At 40.0% G+C, this 24,704-nt stretch overlaps 1 protein-coding gene across 10 annotated transcripts in view; it reads left to right on the forward strand.

Annotated features, from left to right (window-relative positions):
* Positions 1-24,704, forward strand: part of MAP2K5 (mitogen-activated protein kinase kinase 5) — a 264,501-nt gene that overhangs the window by 162,900 nt on the left and 76,897 nt on the right. For 5 of the 10 annotated variants that reach the window (XM_069597653.1, XM_069597650.1, XM_069597657.1 and 2 more), the window contains one exon: positions 12,668-12,697. The exons of 3 other annotated variants lie outside the window; for them this stretch is intronic. In XM_069597653.1, the coding sequence (XP_069453754.1) occupies positions 12,668-12,697 (30 nt within the window). Of the gene's footprint in view, positions 1-12,667; positions 12,698-12,902; positions 15,931-24,704 lie in introns of those variants that run through there. 2 more of the 10 variants (XM_069597656.1, XM_069597658.1) reach the window with 1 other exon arrangement.

Here is a 24,704-nt window from a genome sequence, read left to right on the forward strand (position 1 = left end):
TTCTTTTTGAAATAACATCTAGGCAGTGAATGTTTTACCAAGTGAAAAAATTATGGAGCATTATCTAGACTCAGCCCCTGCCTCTAAATATACTGAAGAACCTACCTATTTCCAGCTTTTGAAACAAACAAACAGAAATGTCACTTTGTCCAGTCAGTCTGTAGCTGCAGTTTTGTTTGCTTTCCTAGCCCGTGGTCACTGTGAGCCTGGTCTGAGGGGTGACGGATGGCTCTGGATGCCCCCTGAGCAGCTGCTGCCAGCTTCTCTCAACCATGACAGCTTAGCCTTTGGTGTGCTCCACAGATAACCAGTTTTTCCTCCTCTCCCTTTTTATAATCGTTGTCAAGCACCTGTGTGGACATTGACTCTTACTATAATGTATTGTCTGCTGCCCCGTCTAGTGAAATATCTTACCTGTTGATCGAAGTTTCTGCTGAAAACCACCAGAAAGCAGAAGGGTTAAAGTGGAAGGGTCCTAGGACAAAGGGCGTTTCAGTGGGAGATTGTATGAGAAAGTGGGTAGAAGTGTGGTTCTGGGATTCTTGTCGTGGGCCTCTTTCCCTTCCACTGAAGAATATTGAGGAAGAGAGCATGCAACAGTTTCTGTCACTCATGCCCCTGCCTGCACGCCCCTTTCTGCAATTGTCTTAACTTGATTTTTTTCTATTGTCATTTTTTTTGTCTGAAATTTTATGTTAACTTATTGCAAAAAGAAGCTGTTAAAATGACCTTTGGCAGATGATGGATTGACTGGTTCAGTCCTTTGCCGGGTCTGTGAAGGGATCCAGCTGTCCCAGATTACCATGCCTAAATGTGCATTTTCCAAGGTTGTCAGTGATGGTAGTGCATGGGAAACTGGCGGACAAAGTGAAGTGTTTGCTACTGAATGAGGCATTGTTGAGCTTGCTTTGTGCTCAGAGCTATCGTGAACAACCATGAGATTAACAGAACAAGATGGAACAGGTGCTAGCAATCCCAGCTAAGCATTTTGTTATTTTGATGGATTTCAGACTGTTCGTAAGGTTTTTTCAATAGCACATGTCCAAATTGTGTATAAACACAAGCACACGCAATTTAGACTTTTAAAACATTTGAATCAAGTCCTGATACAAAAAATAAGAAAATAAAGAGAGGACAAAGCAGTTGTTTAACAACTCGTTTTCCAACGTTTGAAGAATTGTCAGTAGAGGATGGGCAGTCTGCTACTTTATGACTGGCAGGCCAAACTTTCTGAAGCTAACAAAAAAACAAAAAGTCCACGGTTTTCTATTTAGTATAAAGCAGAATTCTCTGGGACTTCCCTGGCAGTCCAGGGGTTAAGACTTCACCTTCCAGTGCAGGGGATACGATTATCATTCCATATTTTGAACCCCCTCAAGCTGAGATCCCACATACCTTGTAGTCAGAAAACCAAACCGAACAAACAAACAAACAAAACAGGAGCAATATTGTAATACATTCAGTGAAGACTTTAAAAATAGTCCACATCAAAAAAAAAATCTTCAAAAAAATATTCTAATGAATAAATCCCCACACCCTTGCTATTCAACAGTGCTGCTGTCCCTTTAGAAGTAAAAAATGACCCATCCCTAGAATCATTTAAGTAGTGACTAAAGACTTGTCTCAGGTTTGGGGTTTTTTTTTAAGAAGTATTTTGTAGAAGAGCCAAGTATAAAGTTAGACAGGATGCAGTCATTTATTCATTTAGTCACTTAGCAAATTTTTGTTGAGTGCCATTATGTGGCAGGCACCGTGATGGTCACTGGGGACATTGCTGAGAAGGAAAGGGACAAATCCCTGCTTTCACGGAGCCTACATTATAAATATATACTATGCTTGACAGTAGTAAGTTTTTGGACAGAAATAACATCGTACAATAAGGGTAACTGAGTAGTGTAGGGTTACTTTAGAGGTGAGATCTAAAAGATAAGAAGCGGGAGGGGTTCTAGTGACATGTCAACTCTGCAGTTCTCTGAGTGTGATAATTTGAGGAACTGCTGCTGCTACCTTTGAGATACCCAGCAGTAACAATCACTGCTCATGGAGTCCTGCTGCTGCTAAGTCACTTCAGTCGTGTCCAACTCTGTGCAACCCTATAGACGGCAGCCCACCAGGCTCCCCCGTCCCTGGGATTCTCCAGGCAAGAACACTGGAGTGGGTTGCCATTTCCTTCTCCAGGGCATGAAAGGAAAAGGGAAAGTGAAGTCGCTCAGTCATGTCTGACTCTTAGCGACCCCACAGACTGCAGCCTACCAGGCTCCTCCTTCCGTGGGATTTTCCAGGGAAGAGTACTAGAGTGGGTTGCCATTGCCTTCTCCATCATAGAGTTCTATCAATACTCAAATCCGGTGACCCGGAATTGACTTAAAAATCCTCTCAAAGATCGTCCAGTCTGCTTTACATGCTTTGATTCTGACCTGAGTAATAACGTTTTTAGCATTTATTTAGACACCTTTTACACACCTTATCCTTGTATTTAGAGACCAAAATGTCTTTTAACTATTTAGAAGAGAGACATTAGAACTTGTTAAGTCAGATCCCTCCTCCTATCAGTGAATAAGCTCAGATCCTCGCTGGATCCCAGGGAGAGACTGCGCCTGCAGGTACAGCAAAAGCTAGGACTGTGCAGAAGAAGCCCTGCAGCTGGGACCTCTGATGTGAAGGGAAGTGCACTTTCCTCTATTGCTCACTGTTGACATCTTCTTGCTCAGTGTCATTCTGGAAGGATATCAACACTTTATGTGTAGGTAACACTTAACAAAGCCATTTGATATTCATTATCTCATTTAAGCTTCTTCCCACTGTGGTGGGAAGTGACCAAAAAATCAGCAATTTAAGGTATCGAAGATCATTCCACCAACTTTGATCTGTAAGCGTCAAAGTTCCTACATGGCAAAATAAGAAAACTGAGATCTAGAGAAGTTAAAGGACTTTTCCAGAAAGGCTAGATGATTTAACCAGGCAGCAGCAGTTAAATATCCTGACTCTGGGTGAAAGCCTGCTTCTTCCACTAAGCTGTAGAAAAGAAGTAGGTCAGTAGTTTTGAAGAAAGGAGTGAGAAATGGTAGATGTAAATGAGCAGGAAATTAGATAAAGGGAAAGACTGGTTTATTGTGACTCAACTCATCACTGCTTTTCACAGGATTGCTACCTACACTATCCCTATAGTTGGTTCAGCTCTATTGTATTTTGAAATGTATTAATACAATTGCTGTTGTTTTTTCAGAAACCAAGGCCTAGTTTATTTTTCTTAAAGAAACACAACAATTAACCTAATCTCCAGTATGTCTGCTGAAATAAAGTAGAAGTGGGTAGGTAAAAGTTCCATCTAATGAGTAAACATTTATGTAGTACTGCCCTATGTTAGCAGTAGGGATAGAAAAACTTTGTTCTTAGGAGTTCCTTGACTCAGAGCGGAAAAGATCAGTAAAAGTGCAATGGCAAAACTCATAGGGAATTTCCTGGTGGCTCAGTGGTAGAGAATCTGCCTGCCAGTGTAGGAGACATGGGTTCAGTCCCTGAAGTGGGAGAATCCCATGTGCAACAGAGCAATTAGGCCTGTGAGCCACAACTATTTAGCCTGTGCTCCAGAGTTTGTGAGCCTCAACTATGGAAGGCCAAGTACCCTGGAGCCCATGCTGCGCAACAAGACAAGCCACCGCAACTAGAGAGTAGCTCCGCTTGCCTCAACTACAGAAAAGCGTGTGCAGCAACAAAGGCCTAGCACAGCCGAAGATGGACAAATAAATAAAATTCTTTGTAAAAAGCAAAGTGCGCAGGACTGGGCAAATGAGCAGGAGAGCTGACATCAATGTCAAGGATAGCATTTCAGTTATCTATTACTCTGAATAAACTACCCAACATTAATAGCTTAAAATAGCAGTCATTAATTTTGTCTCAGGATTCTGTGAATCAGGAGTCCTAGTAGGGCTCAGCATTCCATGTAGCATCCTCTCATGAGGGTGCAGTCCAGGGGTGCTTAAGAATGGAAAATTCAGGATGCCTTCACTTGCATGCGTGGAATCTTGGTGTGGGGACGGCCACTCCATCTCTCTCTCTCCCCTCCATGCCTCCTCTCTCCCTTTCTCAAGGAGCAGCAACACACAGAGAGGCCACAAGTGTGAGCATATCTCCTGATTGTGACTCTTTGAAATGCCTAGCAATACAAGCGTGGCTTAGATTGAGTTTCATAGACCATACCCCAGCACTGATGTTTTCTCAGGGTTCCCATAGCTACCTGACTCCAGTGAGCAGTTTAGAGGTGGAGGACACCCCCACCCAAGCGAGGTCTCTAGGGACTGTTATCAGGGTTAAAGCTACCCACTGTTAGAGGACACAGGTCAGCATTATATGAACATATGGAAAAAGTGTCATTTCTTAGTTCTTACTGTAAAGATGAGAATAGTTGTTAAATTCATAGGCACATGAAATATTTGGGGGCCAGTTAATTCTAATCTTTTTTCCTTCTTGAAACCCTTTAGTCTTTAATAAGAAATAAGTCAGCTAAATTCATCATAATGCTGAAATATGTGAAAATGATTATTCTAACCAGTGATGTAAGAGTAAGAGTGCCTTGCCAGTTAAAACATGGTTGTTTTTACCATTAATGCTACAATACTTTAATAAACCTAGTATACAAATTTCTCAGTATTAGAGGAAGCCCCAGTTAAAACTATCAACCACTAATACTGAGAAGTTTGTATACTATGTTTATTAAAGTATTGTAGTGTTAATGGTAGAAACATCCATGTACCACCAAGCTGACTAAACTCTAGGAGACATCACCATCAGGGGGCTTATCATAATCAGCAAATGCTCATGGTTAGCCTAATGGAAAATACTATCTCTGGTGTCACAGAGGATATATGAAAGTTTATAACTTAGAGTTTGCCCTTAAACAAGTGAAACTTACAAGGCATTAGGTATATAAGACGATGTTATCAGGTGGGATGTGATACACTGTCCAGTGAATAGTATGGACAGAGAGGGTATGGATTTTGTCCTCCAAATTGTTTTCTGGAACTGACTCCCGGCGGAAGAGGGGGAATAATTTGAAACAAGTCCTGAAAGGGCAGGTAGCTTAGAGTCATCTATTCATCTGTTACCCTATCTCAGATTCCACACAGGAAAACCACCCTCACTATTGCATTTTGAATTGTTCAAAATTTTGAAGAACATCTGTTTTTCTATTAGAAAAGTAAAATGTTTGCTTTCATCCATCATGACTGAACTTTATCTCTCTTTAATTCAGAGTCTCTCGCTGAATTTCTTCTCAGTGCACAGAACACCATCAAAAAAGACCTTTGCAGTTGATTTTAAGAGACTTTTAGAGATTCAGTTATATACTCAGATATCTTAATTAGCATCACTCTGAGTGAAGCTACTGATGGAAATCAACTTGAAACAATTAGAATGTCTTCAAAGCTTTAAAGTGGGTCTTTTTAAATGGAGGGTTGGGGGAGTGCCTTTTATTTTAAATCAATTTGCTGGCTCGTATTTACTATGGCCTAGTTGAAGTTATATATTGCATTTAAACCACAGTGTTCAACTAAAAAATTAGTCAGGCAGAGTTTTTCGTCTACTATAGTATAGTATAGACAGATAGATTGTATGTGTGTTTATATATGTGTGTGTATATCACACACGTGGTCATATATACATATAATGCATAGACACACAAAACCCTTTTTATAAGGGAAAAGGGAAGAAAATGACACAAGTAAAATAGCGTTATGGGAGAAGGAGGAGAATCATGTGTTTTAGGACAGCAAGGTTAGAAAGACCAAGGACCATTTAAAGATTCAAAACAATAGCATTTAGCATGAAATCTACTTTTTATCATCCTTACCCAGCCATCAGAATGAAGAAAGACAGTGTCCAGCTGCAGCAGTTGTTTGGTAGCAGGAGAATTAGAGGTAAAGGTACTAGTGCCTGAGGGGTGGGTCATGAATTAATAATTGCTATGTGGCGGATGAGCCCCGTCAGAAGAGCTGAAAATGAGGAAGTTGCCTTGCAGAGCGCTATCAATCACTCACTGACCATAACTTCCAGTAATTAGTGTATTTTATGGGCCTTTGCTTCAGTGGCTCGAAAGCACATATGCTCCAGTCACAGCTAAACTTTGCCAGAGTAATATTCCAGGATGATTTATCCTCCTGCTGCACTGGGATATAACCCTATATTAGGTGAAGATTGTGAACTAAGCTGCAATAAAGTGTAAGTTTAGGTACAGTTTGCCCAGGTTGAGACCTCAATGTATCATGCTTTTCAACATTCATGGTTAGACTACAGCAAGCAATCATTTTTTACAGTAAAACAAATAAAGCAATTAAAGGAACAGCATCAGGATATTGTACTTGTGAATTACCGTTGCCCTGGCCCCATTTAAGTGTCCACTGTTATAAACCCATTTCTAATTTAAAAAGAAAAAAAGTCCACTGAATTAGAAACATTTATTTGTAATGCTATCTTTTCTCCATTATTACTAGTAATCAGTGGAATAGAATGCAAGAGGACCTTCTGAATGATGGATAAACGTTTGATTTATTTCTTTGTGCTGCTGTGTTTGGGATCCTTAAGTTAAAACAAATTTACTTTTTATCAGTGGGCTCTGGTGAGGATAAGTCATTCCTTTTAAAATATTGGGACATGTTAAGAAGCACCCCTGATGGGAACCTCACCATTAGGCTCTTTCTACACAAAGGAAACGTTATTTGTGAGCCCTCCAGAGCACTTGGCACTTTTTGAACAGGCGTGAGGAGTTATTTGCTGTGGCTCACCCACTGCACTGGGAGTCTCATGGGGCCTTTGCCAACCAGGGGCCTTTGCCATTGCCAAAACATCTGTAGAGTCCAGAGTTCCCAGTAATTTAACAAGCTTTGCCACCAACCTCCAGTATGACCTTGGGCAAATTAATTAAGCTTCCTATGCCTCCATTGAGCCATGATTCTGTTTGTGTTAAAGAAATCCTTGGAATGATAGGAAAGCATTATGTGAAAAGTATACATTGAATAGGGAAAACATATGCGTGGTCCCACTGTGTTCTTTTTAGGGTGAAATGTTTCTACCCCACTTTTCAATGTTTAGTGATGGTTGTTCTTAAATTTCCTGAAATAGACACCAGTCACAAGCCCATTTCACCAAACGTGGGAGGAAAAGTGTTCACAGTTTGATGCTTTCATTCCATTTGTTATTCCATCTTTAATTTGCAATGTATTATAATGTCATACAAGTTAAAACAATAATAGTAAAACAAACTAATTGTCTTTAATTAAAGGGAATTAGGTTTTGATTTTAATATATTTGATGTAGTGAGAACTGATAACGTGGAGGGTCCCAAAGGTTATTAGGGCATATTTCTGTTGGGCCTGATAGTGTTAGTAATAACCCTCTTCCTCATAGTTTTAGACATGAACAAATATGTCACTTCATCAGTCTCTGTTACTCGCACTTATGCCCCTCCACAGGGGTTGCAGATTCCACAAGTTATCAGCTAATGGCGTTATACATTAAAAATTGAAGCTTTCCTCACTCCGAGGCCCTTCAAGGCTTTGTTCTTAAGCCCTAGACACTTTGGAGTGCAGCTGCAAACTATAGGCAGAAGATTAAATTAATTTGTAACTCTTTTTTTTTGGTATACTGTATTAGTAAATCCTCCACATTTAATTGAAACCCTGCTTCAAGACGCTTTGTGTTACTGTGTTCTTTGTTGTCACTTTAACCTCCCAAGCACTTTAGCACTGGTAAATTGCTGTTATATCCTTTGGATTCTTTTTAAACCATTTAGTAAGAGGACAGCGAAATTGATACATGGGAAGAAAAGTAAAAAAAGTAAAATCTTAGGGTAGGTTTTGAGGTATTTAATATTTATTATGGTCCTTTGCCAGCAGAGTTTCAGATGATTTAAACTCTCTCTCTAGGACTGTGTAAATTGGTCTTCGGATGAAATCTCACCTAGGGAATTTTATGTAATCCAATAGTTAAGTCTGATTTTTTTTTTTTAAGTTTCCCTGTGTCTGAATGTTCCAAAGTGCTGCTGCGATCCTGTAAAATGAGGGTTTAACTGCAGTATATGGTCTAAAGGCAAAATCCTTCTGTGGAAATTCAACTGTGTAAGATGGGCACAGGTAATTCACAAATTTTAGAACATTTCAGACTATAAAGTCCTCCTTGAGCTACATCACCATGTTAAAAATGCTTATTTTCAATTTGCAGTTTTGTTGAGAAACATAGAATATGTCTAAATTAAGATTTTATAAAACTCCAATGCTCTTTAACATAACTGTAAATTTAAAACAACTCCCCCACTGTTGATATTCTAAGTTGGAAAGTTGGTCACCAAAAACATATCCTAAGTTTATGTCCTACAGTGGCTTTCTGGCTACAGTGTATGTTTTCTCTTTACCCTTTATGACTTCATGACAGTAGTGATCTTTACTGTTAACAGAAGCCATTGTTGTTGCTTTGTAAATAAATATCTTCTGCTCTGACTTTTTGTTGCAATGAAAAAGTTTCTATCATGCAGTTGTTATGTATCTGGCAATTGTTATAATCACACCCACACATATATTGATTATTTAACTCATAAAATCCAACTTATCCAAATATTGCTAACTCAGTAGTATTTCATAGATTATGGACAAATTAAAAGGTCAGTAAGATGACACTAAGGAACAGTCCTAGTTTTTACAGTGAAATGTTAGTAGTTTACTGTTATTTAAGTGTATTCCTAACTGGTAAATGTTTTCAGAGTGTTTAGCAGTTTACTGAATCTTAAGTATTTGGAATTAAAACGCACTTTTTTATTTAATGTTACATAGAATCCTGTCCCTCCCCCATCTCTGCCTCCACTCCTCCAAAATAAATAAAGCTTTTCCAAATCTTTTACAATATGAGCTGTTCCTCTCCTGGGAATGAAAAGGATGTTAGAGTCATCTGATGAATTGCTGGCACGTACATGGATCCACATTTTTCAATATACTTTTTTTTTAACTGGACTTAAGCTGCCTAAATTTAAATGCTTCTTTTGTAAAGATGATAAAAGAGAGCAAAGACTTCTATTGGCTTAGCCCTAATCTGTTTGCTTTGTTGTGATTCTTTTTTTCTTCTTCTTTAACTGTTAACCTATTTATAAATCTAAATCTACATACAAAGGTCATTGGTTGGCTGAACTTAAACCATTTTACTCAGTAAATTTAATTAAGAAAATACAGTGCAACTCATAAGCAAATGAGTTTTTTCCTAGTTTTAAACCAAACCACCCTCTTGAGTGCTGATTGCCTTGCCCGACCCCTGGTGATACAGAAACAGGCAAAATTAAAAAGGACATTAAAGCTTCATTAAATCTGAAACACATTTAGTACAGTGACATATCTGCAGGCCATTTCAGAGAAGATTACATACCCTCTTTTGTAAGTTTCCTAATTTATAATACCTTGACAATAAAAGCTGGGGAAATGCAAGTAGATTAATAGACCAGTAGGGGTAAAAGATACAGAATGGCCCCAGGTCTGTCTGTCTCTGAAATAGTCACTCATAGCATATTTGCTCCCTCTTTCCCATAAGGTTTCAGTGTTTATTTGAGTTTTGACAGCCTCAACCTTATCTGCTGAGAGCCCCTTTCCTTTTTACCTTCTCCTAATTGAACTTGATAAAAAGATTCTAGGGCCTGGCTGTATATTTCCTTCTGTTTTGTCACAAGACAAATAGTACAGAACATAAACATTGCAGCTGCATTAAACCTAAAAGGACAGACTTACGTGGAAGGCAGCTCCCTCTCCCAGAGCCTTAGAATGACCGCTTTTCGTGCCACCCTTACAGCGCCGCTGCCAGTTTTCACTGACGCAGAATTGGAATCCTTGGCTTGCCGCTGGAACAACCCAGTGGCAGCACTGTGAAAGAGGAAATGATTGCTGTACATCTCTGGTCAAGAACTAGGAACCGTTCTCTGCCCCCCAATCTGCAAGATGCCTTAGAAACAGTCCTCCCAGGAATGTAGTTGACAAGTAAGACTGAGCTTCCACAGGATATCAGGAAAGTTCACACAAGTAGAGCCAGTCCCAAGGATGATGAGTTTGCTTATTCAAGCACTGCCACCTGTTCCCAAGCAGGCTGGTACAGAGGCTCCCAGCTGAATTTTCTCTCTGTTCTCTTGCATGGAGGTCTCTGACAGAGTAAATCAATGACATCAGCCAGCCTAATTACCTTTTAATGAGAAGGGAGCCAAGTTGATGCGTGCACATGTCCAAGTCAGCTATAGTCTCACCTCTCCATAGGACAGTGATGTCTTGAGAATTTGAGGTTTTGTGTTGAAGTGGGAAAAGTTCACATTTTTCATCTTATCCCATTTTTTAAAAGCCTTCCATTTATCATTGCTTAGTTCTTTTAGCTGTAAGAACCAATGGCCAGTGTTGACCGGCTAGTCTGGTCAGCTAGTCTAGACCTTAGCTGTATGTATGGTGGGCAAGTTTCTTCTGCTGGTAAGCCAGGTGGACAGAAGTCTTCTGTAGGCCTTAATAACATGTTCAGCATCTACCAGGGTGAATGGTGCAGCACCTTTGGAAGGACTTCAGATCGAATGTTCTAAATGTTTTTCTAGTAGTTGTTAAGCCTTCAGCTTTTGTAGATGAGAGACCCTCCTCTTGCTACTTTTTTAAGTCCAAATGAAAGAGTGTGCAAAGCTCATAATCTGCAAATGGGTGTGGTGATAGGTGACAGCCTTTGGTGAGCTGTCACTGCCGGTCAGTTCAGTACAGAATGGGGCAAATGCCTAGCCCACCCATTTCTGCCACAGAAGACCAGAGTGGCTCCTCCTGAATCAATGTACACATTCTCATTGGCCAGAAACACACTGTATTTCAAAATGTAAGTCAAATGGATGGTCAGTGTTGGGTGGGGGGGTGGGGTACAGTGGAGGCAGTGGAGAGCTGAGTTGCTTCCCTTCCTAACTAACAGCAGGATATAGACAGATATAATCGTGCAAAACTATGAAAAGGAGTTTAACATTCACACTCTTTTTCCTTCACGTTATACTTGAATGGACTAACGACATCCACCAGATGAGACAATGATAGTGTAACTTTATATCTTGAAAATCTGAGAACTTCGAATATATAAGAAATGAATGCAAGGTAACAAAACTTACCAAGTATTCCAAAACATATATATATATATACATCCAAATGAGTGTTGACCCTTTCCAAGTAGTTACCTTTTGTGGTCATATAGGTTTATTGGTTTTATTGGTCATATAGGTCAATAGGTTTATTCCTATTACGTTGCTTAAGCATGTACTGGTTTTAGAACTTTAAAAATTAACCTCAGCACCTTCATGTCTATCCTTATTAAGAAACAAAATATTTATTCTTTGAGGTTGACTTTGGGTTTTGTTGACTAAGGCCATTCAAACCTTAGCCAACAAATAATTTACATGATCAAAAAGCAGAGGGCTGTAATTTTAAGTTCAGGGTAAGATGCAGTTCTAATAAAATGAAGTTATTCTCCTGTTACTTGAAATGATTCTAAACATAGTTTCTAAAGAGGTGTTCAGAAATGTCTGAGCAGTGCCAGTGTCTTTGAAATAAATATGCAACTTCTCAAGATATAGAAAGGTAGTATAATACGTTGGAAAGAATCCTGGATTCAGTTGCAAATCTTGGGGTCAATCCCCACACTTATTAACCACGTTGAAATGTCTTCAGTGGGACTCTGGGGTTCTAGTCTGGAAAATGGATTGATGTTTCTTGGATCCATTCCAGCTTCAAAGTTCCCTGTTGTAGCAATTCTACTCTTAAATAGTTACAAATACATTTAAAGGATTTTGAGCTTGAAGATGGGCCACATTATGAAGTTGCAAAATTTAGCCACTATTTTCTTTAAATAAAATAGTATAGTCTTATACTATAGTCTTATAGTGTGTTTGGTAAATTTGATCTTATCACTGTGTATTAATCCTGTTCCTGGTTGAATCATTTTGTTTCCACAGGTGAGAATTCAAAGACCAAAGTTAAGTGAGTGGTGTAGAAACACATAGCAGTTTACAAATCAAGCAAAATTGGAAGCTCTAAGGATTCATTTTCCAAATTTCAGACCTATTGTTCCAGCCCCACGATCTTGAAATGCCATTTTCCCACTAGTAATAGCTCTTTCCTTTTAACTATGAATGGACGGGGAAAAAATGAAAATAGTGGCAAAATTTCCTGTTTCATATGGCCCATTCCCCATTTCCTACAACTCTTTTTATAATTCTTATAACTGAAAATTCTACAGAATAGTCAGCTCGGATCAATTAAATGTTCCCATTTTTACAAGAGAAAAAACCAACAGTCTCCTATGATTTTACATCTCTGTCTAAAAGAAGCTGTTGTACACTTGTAAATGTGAATAATGCCTGTACAGCTGAGAATATTCCTAAGAGAAATGACATAACGATAGTGTTTAGTTGTTAAAATTAGAATATTTTATCAGGGAATAAAACGTTGTCCAATGTAAATGTTCATTCTAAATACAACTCTCAATGTAATTACAACAATAATTTAGTTTGTGCGTTTGAGGTTGTGAGCTTTTTATATTTGCTGAATACAGTTCTGAAATTTAGTACTTGTCTGTCTTAAGGAGATCTGCCCTGCATGCAAATCTATAACTAGACAAATATTATTTCCTTTCCCAGCTTGCTCTTGGGAGGTTTCCATATCCTCAGGTAAGATTGTTCATTACTGCCGTTTGCCACTGTGACATTCATTCCTATGTATGAAGGTACAGGGAGCAATTGTGAACATTTGAGCCACATACAAATAAATCTGTCCTGTTAAATTGAAAAGTGATATCTTAAAGGAGTCATTTAGAAGTCTCTATTGATTTTTGATTTTTTTTAAACTCCAGGTTTTTTTCCCTCTTTGTTAAAGGTTGGAAGCCATCGTCATGCTCTTCCTTTGTGTGACACTGGTGATGTTTTCCACACCCCAGCCCAGCCCCATGTGTTCATACAGAGGTTGGAAGAGAGGCACAGCCTTTTCTTGATACAGTGTTTGAGTTTTTGGATTCAGTTAGTTATTTGAATTAAAGGATGGAGATGAAGGGTGAAAGTATCTAATCTAGATCATTATTTTTGCTAAGCAAATAGGTGGACCCCCACTTTTACATGGATATGATTTTGAGCGGTTTTTGGGTTTTTTAAATTTGTCCTTTCTATTTACATTTCTAAGAAAATAAACTATCCATTATGTTACCATTGCTGACGATAATCTCTGTGGTAATTTAAGATTTTTATTGTAGAAGGGTGTTAGCACTTAAAATGTTAAGCTATTCTGTGGTTTGAAAATGGTTCCCCAATGTGTGGGGAGAAAGAAGTGAAATGTCTAGAGGGATGAAAAATGAATCGTTTGACTGTTTTCCTCTGGTTGATGCTCACTGTTTTTCTGGCATCTTGGTCTGTACAGGCCAAAGTGCCTGGAGGCATGTCTGATTTAAAGGTGGTGTTGGTCTCTGCTCTTTAAGCATCTATTAACTTGCTATTATTATGCAAATAAGTGTTGTATTACAGATACTAATTTATGCATGGTTAGATTATGCAGATGCATCACAAACATGGTTATTGAATAATAGGATGGGGCTCATTCTCTCTCCCATCTTTATAAGCAGTTTTAAACAAATTCTCCTGATACCCATGTGAACATTTAAAGCCCCTTCACACGCTGAAATGTCTCTTCTGTATCCTTTTTCTTTTACAGTTAAAGCCATCAGATAAATAGAGGAGAAATTGTCCAAGTTGTTAGGTTCAAGAGTGTCAGTCCCACTTTTCAAATGTGTAGGATTATTTGTTTAAACAGAATCTTTTCCTTAAAGAGAAGCCCTGAAATGTAATCACTTGGCATGCATGCTCGAATTTAGTGACATTTTAGTGTATACAGCCTTGCTGCTTAGCTCTAGGTAGCCCATCAAATTAAAATCACATTTTCAGGATTTATAGCTCATTAGAATATTTGTCTTGGTAAGCCTCTTATTCTGTCAGTAATGTTTAAACAATTCACTGTTTGGCCAATTTATGCAATCCCCTCATTTTGTAAATGAAGAGGCGCTATACAACTTAACCTCTCAAACAAGTCTTAGTAGAAAGCTTGTAAGCCACATAGGAAAAAATACCAAAGTTTGAGAATATAGCTGAATTCTTGAGATTCCTAATGCCTAGAGTATTTAATCAGTGAAATTTGGATAAGTGAGACGTCTTAAGAAACGATTGCCTTTGCATTTGACAAACGAAGCTTTGGAAGACTGGTCGAATTTGGGAAGAGGCTGTCTCCCTTCCCAGTATTGAATGTTTTCGGGAATGTGTTAAGTGTATGTTTACTGGATCAGTCAAGTGGAAGTGGAAAACTCAAATGTGCTGCACTCCCTAGTTAGCAATCACTGTTATGCCAGAGTGAGGGGAAAACTGTGTTCCTTGGATCATGATAGAGTATTGTCACCAAACTGGGGCTTTGAAGTAATAGAAGTAGCTTTCAATGCCATCAGGTCTGTTTCTCAGGTCTCACAACCAGAAGTTTGTGCCCTTCATTGTTGGCATCAGTAATGCCTTTTGATGGACTTGGCATTTGTTTTACAGGCTTTGTACTATATACTGAGGATTGGGAAAGGATACTTTATAAATTCCTCTTCTACCCTGACCTTTTGCCTTCAGATAAAACACATGAAGAAAAATAAACATTTTTATAGTGTCGCAGGGACTGGATTATGAAATAATGCCTTCTGTTAGGCCCGTATTATCTCATTTGAACCCCGAGCCACTCTGTGAGGTAGCCTCCCCTCACACATTGGGCAGACAGGATAGCTGATTTGCTCACTGTTGTACCGTAGCTGGTTTGGGGCCATTGAATCCCAAGTATAATGGGCAGGAGTGAATCACAAACTCTCAAGATTGAAAAGGGATCTCAGACAAGGTCGGATCAGACCTCTCCATAGTATCTCTGAAAAGCAAACAGTTGAACACGTCTAGTGATAGGAGACTCACTAGTTTACAGAGCAGCTCTAGAGTCAAATCTTGATTTACCAGGCTTAAGGACTGCTGCTGCTGCTGCTAAGTCACTTCAGTCCTGTCCGACACTGTGCGACCCCATAGAAGGCAGCCCACCAGGCTCCCCCGTCCCGGGGATTCTCCAGGCAAGAACACTGGAGTGGGTTGCCATTTCCTTCTCCAATGCAGGAAAGTGAAAAGTGAAAGTGAAGTTGATCGGTCATGTCCAACTCTTAGTGACCCCATGGACTGCAGCCCACCAGGCTCCTCCGTCCATGGGATTTTCCAGGCAAGAGTACTGGAGTGGGGTGCCATTGCCTTCTCTGAGGCTTAAGGAATACCTCGTCTCAATTATTACCTACTAGTCTGCTCCTTGAACACAGGAGAGATTTTCACATATCCTTAAGGTCTCAAAGTTTTACATCCCTTCTGTCCCCAGGGATGGTGCTGAGTCAAATCAGGACACCAGATCTCAGCTCTCCTCACAAGTGGGAAGCTAAGGAGACTGGCCTCTTTGAAAGAGCCCTAGACCAGGAGCCAAAAGATTAGGGTTAGAACCCAGCTCTGGAATTTCCCTGGTGGTGTAGTCATTAAGAATCCATCTGCCAATGCAGAGGACACAGGTTAGACCCCTGCCCTGGGAAGACTGCACATACCGTAGAGCAACTTAGCCCCTGCGCCAAAACTACTGAGCCAGAACCCGAGAGCCTCAACTACTGAGTCCTCTGTGTGGTTACTGAATGTGCCTAGAGCCCATGCTCTGAAACCAAAGAAGCCACCGTTAGGAGAAGCCTGTGCACCACAACAAAGAGTAGCCCCCACTCTCTGCAACTAGAGAAAGCCCACTCACAGCAACAAAGACCCAGAGTAGCCAAAAAAATAAAAGTAAAAGAAATAAATCTTAAAAAAAAAAAAAAAAAAAAGAACCCAGCTCTACCATAAGCTTCAGTCACTGCAGGCCTTAATTCTTGCTTTGTAACTCTTGGAGGCCTGTTTCCTCATCTCTACAATGAGCCTGTCTGATTAGAAGCATGCAGAGCAGATGAGATTATGGATATAAAACCACTTGGGAAAGTACAAAGGGCCACCCTGCTGGCCCTGATGTGGGACTGTAGCCCAAAAAAGAACTTCTAATCGTCAACCAAAGCTTGCAAGAAGATGTGTACTCAACCTGCCAGCTGCAGCTGGAGCAGAGCGTAAAATGAGCAGAAGGGAAGGAGGGGAGGAGAGGCCAGCTTCCAGACTCATCCTTCCCCCAGCCCAGCGTCAGCGCCGCTGACAGCATCGTTAGCAGCGTCTCCTCCTGCCGGTGACGCGGAGTGTACCCGGTGGGGATACAGATGCGGGAGGGGTACTGGGAAGATAGCCGGGAGAGTCAGTGGCCTGGGAACCACATAAAGGTTAAAGGGCCGGATTTCCGTTGAAATAATCATTCTCCAGGAAACATTATTGTTTGGGGGTTGGTTTTTATTTGTTATTTGAAAGCACTATCTATTTTAGTTTCCTTTAGGCCTTAAAGTTGTGTAGCCTAATCGGCATGCAGTTTAAGGCTCTATGGAAAAAAAGGCTAGGAGTCATTATAATTACCCAGTCTTATTACTACAGTTCATAGTAGGGTGAACAATGACGTCGGAACTACCTAGCACCTTTCTGACATTGAGCTCCAGAGCACTCGCTATTATGTGACTCAGGCTATACATCCCACCTGCAGGAACTATTATTTCCAGCCTCCAGGTGAGCAGGCTGAGTCTTCAAGTCTCCAAGGCGTCTTGCCTTGGGGATGAGTTGGTACAGTGAGAGCTGAGACTTGCAGGTGACTAAACTGAATGACTGGATCTGTGAACTCTGATTTTGGTTGGCTGTTGAAACCACTGCCCTTCCTCCCTCTCAGCCCCACCAAGCCCTTCTCCTCACTCACCTTCTCTGCCCTTGGCAGGCCTTCTGTGTAGATGAGAAGGGTTGTCCCATGGAAGATGATGGCAAAACCCTTCCCCTGGAGCCTCCCTGCTTTTCTCACCACGTGTTTAGCAGGGTGACGGGGGATCTGCAGGCCTTGGAGCTCTCACTGACCCCAGTGCCATTAAACTCTGGGTGCCTGTGAAGCATATTCTGCAATAGCATAATGAAAAATCATGGTTTTAAACATCTAGTAAAGAGATAGTATCTCAATTTCTTGAACAGTTTAGCTGTAATACTCTTTGGGAACAATGTGCATGTCCAGACATGGGTGGGAGCTGTGTGTAGTTAATCGTGTACATCCAAATCCAGTTGACTTGAACAACACAATGGTGGGCAATAGTTGGTTTAATGACACCGTAATTTAGGGGAAACAAAAGAGACTGCCTGCTAAAAATTGTCGTCCTTCATTCAAACTTTACAACCAGTGCCCTGCATTAGGGCGATAGTAAATCCATTAAGGAGACTTCTCAAGGGTTATGTCGGCTCTGACATTTGAAAATTTGGTAAGCAAGATGCCACTGGAAAGTGAAGATAATATGGATACACATGTATTTAAGGTACTTTTGCATGTATAAAAATGTTCTTCTTTTGGCTACGTTTCCTGATCTTGGTTAATAAATTACATCAAAATGACCTGAAGTTAAAAAAAGGAAAAAAAATCTGAGCAAATAGTGCCCCTGGTATTGTAAAGCTTTGAATGTTTTCACACCCCATTAATTTATTACTTCTCTTTCTTCATCTTTAAATTTCATTTTTTTTTTTTTTCAAAAATTCCGACTCCCCGCTGCTGCAGTGATTTTCATCTTGTTGTTAATTTTCCCTGCTCCATATGGAGCTCCAGACATTTCACCTGGAGGCTGTACTAGATTTTGCTGTAGTGATCGTACTTCCGGAGGCCAAAACTGTCATTTAGGGTTCCTGGTGCATCTGTCTGCGCCAGGCTTTTCACTGGCATGGGAGAGTGTGAATAACAAATTGGATGCACCTGAGATTCAGATGATTAGTGTGTTTTGTGAATCTCTACGACTTGTAAGCAGATAGCTCTGGGGGTGGCGGGGAGGGCTGAACATCGACTGTGGGTGAATCTGTACTCACACCTTACATTTGGGGCTTTTCAAGGGAAGTGCAAACATCCTAGGCAGCCTGAGTGCAGAGAGAGTAACAAATATTTCATCCTGCCTTGTCATTGATTAGAAAAGAGCCTTTAATTTCATTTCACCCCATGTTGTGATTAATTTGCATTCTTTGTCAGAAGTTAATGGAGTTTTTTATGGTTCACTCTGAAATCCTTGAAGACATCAGACTTGATCTGATGTTTATACAACCGCCAGCGGAATTTTTTCGTTTGATTGATGGCAAGCTTGATGTTATTCCAAACGGCTTTTTAAGCTGTTTTTAAGAATTATTTGAATAAAATTCAAGCAAGATATTGTTGTAACGATCAAGATTATCTGTTAAAAATCTGTTTCAAATAAAGAAGATGATAAGTAGTAAAAAGGATCAAAAACATGAGATATAGTACATGGTGATGTTATTTGTTAAAATACATAAGAATGGCATTCAAATAAAATATTGCAATATGTAGAGATCACTTTTGTTGAAAAAAAAAATACCATCATTTGGCCAAATAGAATAATTAAGGCCAAGGTAGAAGGAGCGTCTGCATCTTTGGGATTAAAAATCTTCACAAGTGGCGATTCTCATTTATTCTGCCACCTTTTGCTACCAATGTACAAAGTGGAGATCTACTGTTCTTAACTCAAGGAGACAGGGTCTGTCAGGCCTGTTAGCTGAACAAAATGATAACATATTACTTGTCTCAATAAAGAGGCATTCTTAAATCCCAATACAAGTTAAACATAAGTGGATAAGAGGGTTTTAAGTGAAAGATATGTATTCTTAATAGTATAATGACTGGCCTTTTTCACAAGATAGTACAGAAATGAAAATAACCTGTTCTTAGAAAGCAAAACACCCCATTTGTTCATGGGTTACAGGAAGGTGTGTTCACCCCTTGAACACTGTATATCAAAGTATGAAGGAAGCTATAGGGGGCATGTGCTTAGAACCCCCTGCTGCTGATCAAGGAAATATGTTTTGCAAATGCTTTTTGATTACTAATACCATTTGTTTGATTGGGGGACTCTGCCTTGCTTCAGCAGGTTCTGGCTTTTCTGTGACTGCTGCTAGTGAGACTTACTCGTAGGTCAGAAAGCTTCTTATCTGAGCACTTTCACTTAGATTAATTTATTTGCTGTATCTGAAAGTTTGCTAAGTAATTGGGTGGTTTTAATGGAAGTTACTGCTTTCTGATCCTTGTATTAACATGATCTAAGGTCCTTTTTATTATACGCAATCCATATTATTGACCACAGTTGCCCTGTTTTCATTTAAATGTAAGCAGCTTGTCAAGTAGAAAATATTTTAACTTGGCTTGGAAACCTGCTATTTTAATATGTGTAAGTTTTTTTTTTCAATTGACAGACTTTTAAACATATGTTTATTTTGTAGTAATAAATTGTGTTCTGAATATTTTTCTCATAATAAAGTAAAAATATATGTTCTTAAAACTATTTTAAAATAGTAAATGTTTTTCAAAAGTTAATGTCAAAATACAAGAGTTTTTACTCTTACTTGTATTCGTTTTAAATTTCTTTGAGTATATTACTACTGATCCTAGCTTTGATAATTTCGTGTTGTCTTATATTTATTGTTAGTGATAGCACAGTATCACTATCACTATCTTATATATGTATTAATGTACTGATAACATCTAGACCAACCTTGTATTGCAAAATTAAACCTAAAAAGCTTGCCTTTTTTGAAAAGAGGTGTTCAGAATCTATCCTTTGTTGAATGAACTTTTTGAATTTGAACGTAAAGGATTTTAGTAAATTGTAAGTATCCAATTTTTTCTGTGAGATCTCTAGTCAAAGAGAAAAGTAGCAGTGGGTAATTACCCCAACTTCAAATTACAACCTTTAATTGGCAAGAGTCCAAAAGAGTGATATGTGTGCAGTTTTATTTTTTCAAACAGATTTCTAGCTTACATGTTTTAATTCATTGTTTATTTTCACCCTCACTATTTAGGATATAGACATTTAAAATATACTGACATTTGAAGCCATGAAATCAGATTTTATGTTCCATAAAATGCAGAGGTGAAATTTAAGTGATATGGAGATGTTTGCTGATGCACATTTGCTTCTTCCCAGGAATTTTTAAATTGCCTCTGTCAAATTTTTCTCCCAATGCCTATTTCATACTTATAAAGATATTTCATAATTTTATTTGCTTAGCCTATGCTGAAGACGGGATGTGGATTCCCAGTATACCTTTAAGGTAGAGCAGAAATGGAAGAGAAATCATCCCCCAAATGTGGGTAGCTTAGAAATGTGAAACTTTCAAGATAAATTACTTGTTAATACCTCAGCTAGGTTAGTGATTCCTGTCTTTGTCTTTTTTTAAAGCACTAACCCAATGTTGGTTTGTTTCTATAGCACCTTCTAAACTATTTTATGACATACATTTCAGTTTACTTGAACACATATTTGTCACTGAGCATCTACTCTGTCTAGGCACTGTGCTAAGCACTGGGAGTACAGAAATGAAACATGTTGTCCCTGCTATCAAAGCATCTAATGCAGTGGGCAGAAAAAAACATAAATAAATAGCAGTTGATATAAAAGGAACCCTACAGGAGATGGTATGCTCTGGCCTAACAAGTCAGAGGTCAGCTCACTTGAGGAAGCCATGGTTTCACAGGGTAGATGATGCTTGAGCTGAGGCTCTAAGGCTGCTGCTGCTGCTAAGTCGCTTCAGTCATGTCCGACTCTGTGCAACCCTGTAGATGGCAGCCTACCAGGCTCCCCTGTCCCTGGGATTCTCCAGGCAAGAACACTAGAGTGGGTTGCCATTTCCTTCTCCAATGCATGAAAGTGAAAAGTGAAAGTGAAGTCACTCAGTCGTGTCCGACTTTTAGCAACCCCATGGACTGTAGCCTACCAAGCTCCTCCATCCATGGGATTTTCCAGGCAAGAGTACTGGAGTGGGGTGCCATTGCTAGAAGGATGGAAAAGAACTCCAGGCATTCTAGTCAAGAGAGTCATTTTCTCTATCCTTAAGATAAAAGTCTGAAGCAGCATGTTATACTTGGTTTCCTTACAGTACTTCAACTCAGTAAGTTCACTACTGCTGCTGTTACTTTTATCTTCCTTATAGTTTGGGAATTTCCTTAGATGACTTTTAAAGCAACACAAGGAGGGAAAGTAAGAAGGGGAGGGAAGAATGACAGAGAGAGGTACTGTATCAGGATGGAGCCAGCACATGTGGCAGAGCCCAGATCATGAACGTGGGCTTGAGAATTTCATGACTCCCTTTGAGATGACTGAGAACCAATCTGAGGTCAGAAATCATTGCACTTTTAAAATGTTTATTCGTTTATTTTGAATTGTTGGTTGTGCTGGGTCTTCATTGCTGGGTGAGCGCTTTCTCTAGTTGCAGGGATTAGGGGCTACTCTTTGTTGTGGTCCATGGGCTTCTTATTGCAGGGGCTTCTCTTATTACAGAGCACAGGCTTCAGTAGTTGCACCGCGCAGGTTCGGTAGTTATGGCTCAAGGGTGCTGGAGCGTGGGCTCAGTAGTTATGGTGCACGGGCTTTCATTTCTCTGAGGCATGTGGAATCTTCCCGGATGAGGGATCGAACCCATGTCCCTTGCATTAGCAGGTGTGTTCTTAGCCACTGGACTCCAGGGAAATCTGGAAATCATTGCATTTTAAGATTTCTACCCCTAGGGTCCAGACTTCCCAGATGGTGCCAGTGGTAAAGAATCCGCCTGCCACTGCAGAAGAAACAAGAGATGCAGGTTCAATCCCTGGGTCAGGAAGATACCCTAGAAGAGGGCATGGCAACCCACTCCAGTATTCTTGCCTGGGAAATCCCATAGACAGAGAAGCCTGGCGGTCTGTAGCCCCTGGAGTCACAAAGAGTCAGACAGGACTGAGCATTTAGCCTAAAGTCAGTTGGCACATGCCTCTGAGGGGTTCTCTGCCACCCTTCATGAATTTGACTTGGCTAGACTGCTGGGGAATTGGGGGAGTTGTCATGATCAAATGACCTAATACCTAAGAGAGCGCTTTGAAAAATATAAGTTGGTAAACAAGAGCAAGGTAATATTAGTATTATTTATATTTTCAGAAAGTACTTTAGGGATTTACCCATGTAGCTCTGAAAATATATGACCATGTCTCACTCCAGGTAGGACTAAAATGAATTACTTTTCTGATCCCATAAGAGCCTTCCTTTACAGTCTTTCTTTTTTCAGTTATAATCTATCATTAACAATCAGTCATTAATATATAGAATTATATGCAGAATATAGTAATTTTTAATTCAATAACTGGGAACCATTATTCTTCTACAATTTTTAAATAACCAGTTTAGCCCAGAAATAGAATTGAAGCTTGAAGTAGAGAATTTGGTGCCCGGTCTGGCTTTTATGAGTGACGTCACTGCCTTCTTTCCCTCTGAGACTTGTGGTCTGGAAGGCCAGTCATTTTTTCCCCCTTTGGTTTCATCGGTGCTACTTAATGGTAGCATAGAATTGTAGGATATGAGGCATTCTTACAATGGTCTAGTCCAACTCGTTTACTTTATAGAGGAGGACATGGGGGTCCATAACTGTTAAATGACTCACTGATGATTACCAGATATTTGGCAACAGAATCAGACTATCCCCTGCTCTGGAGGGCTGGGGTACAGGGATAAAGTGAGAATGGCTATCCTTATTTTACACGCCCATCCACTCAGGTATTGCCTCCAACCGGCGTGTCTTCAGAGATGGAAATTACTGTCCTAGGATGCTCCATACCTGCTAGGTAATTACAGAGCCCTGGAGGGAAAGTGGTCCTCAACAGCAGTAGTAGCAGCAGCAACAACAGGCAAAGACATCAACTTTTATTGTACTCCAGTGTTTTATTTAACAACATTCAGTATAGAAAACTTAGGTAGATTTGGAGCTAGGGGCTCATTGGCATCCAAGTTAAAAGGGGGGCAGACCTGGCCAAGCTTTGTTTGAGTACAGATTACTTTTCAGATGTTTAACAGTTCTGGATTAATGCCTCGGGGCTTGGGAATTCTTCCTCAACTAAAATGCTAGTGATGCTCAGAACCCAACCCTCTTTACTGCCAACGAAACAGACAAGCTAAGTTCACTGAAAAATCAATGAGTTGCCTAAAAGGAGCAAAGAGCTGATTCAATTTAAGCCTGGAGATTGCCCAGGACACAGCAGGTGGAAAGAAGGGTCACAGTGACTGCTAAAAGCTAAGAGAGGAGGCAGTTGTCTGTTTATGCACAGAGCCGAGGTATCGAGGGAACCTAAGGCAACCAATTAGAACCAAGTGTTGACTCTTATGCTATACACTGTCAGGGTCTATAGGTGGTGACCAACATGGAGAGAGGGTACGGAAGGCTGGGGAATGTGACAGTCTTATGAGGAAGGAAGCTCAGATGAAGAGAAAAAGACCAAAGATGGTAATGGAGCTTGTTTTATATCCTGTTTAGAGATCAGTTTCAGAGAGCATCATTCTGGGCACAAGGAGACCTTGACTAGTTTGGTAAAATACAGTAAACAAAAGAACATTCCCACCTAAAGGTCTCCCTACAGCCCCTGTTCTCTGGACAGCCCTGTACCTCCTTGGTAGCCAGGCAACTGGAAATGTTCAGTGACTCAGAGCAGAGGTGACCGGGGCACAGCAAGCGACACACCCAGCAAATGACACAGGACATCACTGTCGGTATATGGTTTCTGCCCCGTGACTCATGCAGAGCTAACCTGAGTTCTGGTCCTGGCTGTTCCTATCAGTCGTTTGACCTTATTTTTTTTTTTTTTTTGAGACCTCAGTTTCCTCATCTGGAAAATGACGGAGGTGGCCTAGGTCAGTGACTTGCAAAATCATGGGAAGACAAGACATAGTGTAGGTGGACATCCACTCCCTGACACGTATGTGCATACACACACACATACATTGAAATGAACTAAGAGTTATTTGGCAAACAAGGACTGAAAACTGCTGGGCTAGATACATCTGTCGTCTCCTTTCATTTTTTTATTTTTATTTTTTTACCACACTACATGACATGCAGGACCTTAGTTCCCCAGCCAGGGATCGAACCCATGTCCACTGCATTAGAAGCACAGAATCTTACCGTAACCACTGGGCCACCAGGGAGGTCCCTGCTTTCATCTTCTATGAGCAGTTTCCTCCTCTTTTCCACACCTTCAGCCACCTTCCTCATCCCCATCTCCTAAATCCTTTCTTAGAATTTATTGAAACTTTCTTTTGCCTGTATCAAAATATGAGAGGTGTGACCCAAAACTCTGAAACAGAAGTCAGCTTTCTTTAGTTCATTCTGAATCTATGACTTCTCTTTAAATCTGTTTTGAATTTACAGTCAAGCCAATAAGGCATTCATTAATTAACATGGTTATATGTGACTGTATTTCAAGATTTTCTTTTCTTTCCTAATCCTGTAAGAACCACGTATTGGCTGCAATTACAGCTTATCTCAGAATCTCAGCAGGCCAAACCACGTTGTCAGATATATCATGTTTGTTTGTTTGTTTTTGTTTGTTTGTTTAAGGAGCAATATGTGGAGTCTTAGCTCACAAAGAAAACCTTCCTTGCAATGCCTGAAAACATGACTTGTTGTGGGCCTCATGGGGAAGCTGTCTTAG

Source organism: Ovis canadensis, chromosome 7 (assembly GCF_042477335.2).
Source record: "Ovis canadensis isolate MfBH-ARS-UI-01 breed Bighorn chromosome 7, ARS-UI_OviCan_v2, whole genome shotgun sequence".
NCBI lineage: Eukaryota > Metazoa > Chordata > Mammalia > Artiodactyla > Bovidae > Ovis > Ovis canadensis.